This window comes from Geospiza fortis, unplaced genomic scaffold (genome assembly GCF_000277835.1).
Source record: "Geospiza fortis unplaced genomic scaffold, GeoFor_1.0 scaffold244, whole genome shotgun sequence".
NCBI lineage: Eukaryota > Metazoa > Chordata > Aves > Passeriformes > Thraupidae > Geospiza > Geospiza fortis.
The window spans coordinates 3,216,815-3,219,185 of record NW_005054370.1 but is presented as its reverse complement, the minus strand read 5'-3'; the positions used below and the strand labels follow the sequence as shown (position 1 = coordinate 3,219,185).

Genomic DNA, 2,371 nt, shown 5'->3' with positions numbered 1-2,371 from the left:
CAGCACCCGCTGCAGCTGCCAGAGCAGGTCGGGCAGCAGCGAGTCCAGCACGGCCAGGCCGGCCCAGGGGCACCGCAGGCCACGGGGAAAGAGGTGGTGGTGAGAGCCCCTGCCCCAGGGAGACCCCCGGCCCTGCCCACAGCTCCCGGGGCTCACCCGCTGTCCAGGACAAGCCAGCCCTCTTGCTGCAGTGCCCGAGCCTCCCCCGGCTCCCCAAACACGGCCTGCAGGCTGAGCTGAGGAGAGAAATGCCCCCAGCGCTGTGTGCCCAGGGCAAGAGAAGGGTGTTAGTGATGGGGCATCCACATCCCAGTACCCGAAAGGGCTGCAGGAGAGCTGAAGAGGGGCTTTGAAGAAGGGAATGGAGTGACAGGAAAAGGGATGAATGGAAAGGGCAGATTTGGATTAGATATTGGGAAGAGATTCTCCTGTGAGGGTGGTGAGGCCCTGACACAGGTTGCCCAGAGAAGCTGTGGATGCCACATCCCTGGAAATGTTCAAGGCCAGGTTTGACAGGGCTCAGAGCAACCTGGTCTAGTGGAAGGTGTCCCTGCCCACAACAGGAGGTGGAATGAGATGGGCCTTAAGGTGCCACCCAATCCAAACCATTCTATGATTAGCACTGGGTCGATGTGGGGTGTCCCCACAGATGGCTTCTCACCTCATGTGTGATGCCTTCATCCATGCGCAGTCCCAGGGTGAGCAGCTCCTCCAGCCTGTGGGGACACAGAGAGCTGTGAGGCAGCACAGACAGGGAGGGGGCACGGGGGGGGACCCCAGTACTCACTGCTCCAGCGGGCTCAGCACCGCCCGACTCCTGGTGCCGTGTCCCTGGCTCTGCACCTCCCGCATCCAGGCGACAGGCTCCAGGGTCTGCACACGAGCTTCCCGGCTGCAGCCGCCCTCAGCCCGCAGCACGAAGCGCCCGTGTGCCCCTGCAGCAGCCCGGTAGGGGGACAACGGAGTCCACGGGGCACATAGCCACACACTCCCCAACACACTGGCCCCCCATCACCCCCTTACCTGGCCCCACACCGATGTACTGCTCAGCCCGCCAGTATGAGAGGTTGTGGGTGCTGAGGGCGCCCTGGGGGAGAGCCCTGGGGTGAGAGGAGTGGCTGAGCCTGCTGGGGGGACCAACATGACATTGGGGTACACAGCATGGGGGGCATCCCACCTTCCGCGCAAAATTGGAGACCTCATAGTGGCGGAAGCCGGCAGCCACCAGCACATTCCGGGCCGTCTGGTACATGTCAGCCAGCAGATCCTGGGGGGGTGCGGGCAGGGCCCCGCCCCTGACCTGTGCGGCCAGCGCTGTGCCCCGCTCCAACGTCAGCTGGTACAGGGAGATGTGGTCGTCACAGAGCCTCAGGGTTGCCTCCAGCCGCTGGGCCCAGGCGTCCCGGCTCTGTCCCGGCAGCCCAAACAGGAGGTCGATGGAGGTTCGGCCAGGGAAGAGCCCCCGAGCCGCTTCCACAGCCTTCCGTGCCTCTGCCGCTGTGTGCTCCCGGCCCAGCATCCTCAGCTCGGTGTCATCCAGCGACTGCGGGGGGAGCACGGTGACCATGGGGTCACGGGGGGCTGCAGCGGCTATGGCGGGGAGAGCCCCTCTCACCTGCACGCCGATGGAGAGACGGTTGACCCCAGCTGCTCTGAAGCCGTCAAGGGCAGATGCGCTGGTGGAGCTGGGGTTGGCCTCCAGCGTGACCTCAGCACCAGCCGGAAGGTGGGCAGCCCCCGCCACGGCCTCCAACACTGCCGCAACAGTGCCGGGGCTGGCCAGGCTGGGGGTGCCCCCGCCGAAGAAGACGGAGGTGACGCTGTGGGGCAGAGGGTGGGAAGCTGCAGGTGGGCACGGAAGGGCCCAGCGCTCCCCCTGAGCCCACGCTGTGCACCCACCTGTGCACCTGGCTGAGGCGGAGCAGGGTCTGTGCCTCCCGCACCAGGCAGGCGCGCACGGCCGCCTCGTCCACCGCCGGCACCACGTACGTGTTGAAGTTGCAGTAGGAGCAGCGCTTGCGGCAGTAGGGCCACTGCGGGCACGGGGCGTGTGGGGGACGGCCATGCCCTCATCCCTAGCCACTCCATTTCGAGGGGGGACACCCCCAGCCCAGTGCATGGACCTCAGTGCCCCCCACCTGCCCCACAAGGCACACGACCCACAGGTGTGACCCTTCATGTGCACGGCTCGAGGACCCATCAGTTCAGGCTAGCCCCATGACATGTTCAAGGCTGGGCTCTCCCCGATGTGTCTAAGCCCCGGGGTCCCACATGCACCCACGTGTGAGTGAGCCCCAGGGAGCCACATTCACCTTCCACCTGCGCCAGCCCCGCGCCCCTCAAGGAGTACAAGCCCCAGGACCCACGTGGG

The 2,371-nt window shown here is 66.2% G+C and overlaps 1 protein-coding gene across 1 annotated transcript in view; it reads right to left on the bottom strand.

The window, feature by feature from the left end:
• The window catches only part of RSAD1 (radical S-adenosyl methionine domain containing 1), a 4,089-nt gene extending 1,889 nt beyond the window's left edge, over positions 1-2,200 (bottom strand). The window contains exons 1-9 of the mRNA XM_031059931.1: positions 2,164-2,200; positions 1,900-2,068; positions 1,616-1,820; positions 1,178-1,543; positions 1,024-1,087; positions 788-935; positions 662-716; positions 158-260; positions 7-83 (exon numbers count right to left, since the gene is read on the bottom strand). Of these exons, the coding sequence (XP_030915791.1) occupies positions 7-83; positions 158-260; positions 662-716; positions 788-935; positions 1,024-1,087; positions 1,178-1,543; positions 1,616-1,820; positions 1,900-2,068; positions 2,164-2,200 (1,224 nt within the window). The remainder of the gene's footprint in view (positions 1-6; positions 84-157; positions 261-661; positions 717-787; positions 936-1,023; positions 1,088-1,177; positions 1,544-1,615; positions 1,821-1,899; positions 2,069-2,163) is intronic.
• Positions 2,201-2,371: the final 171 nt, after the last annotated feature.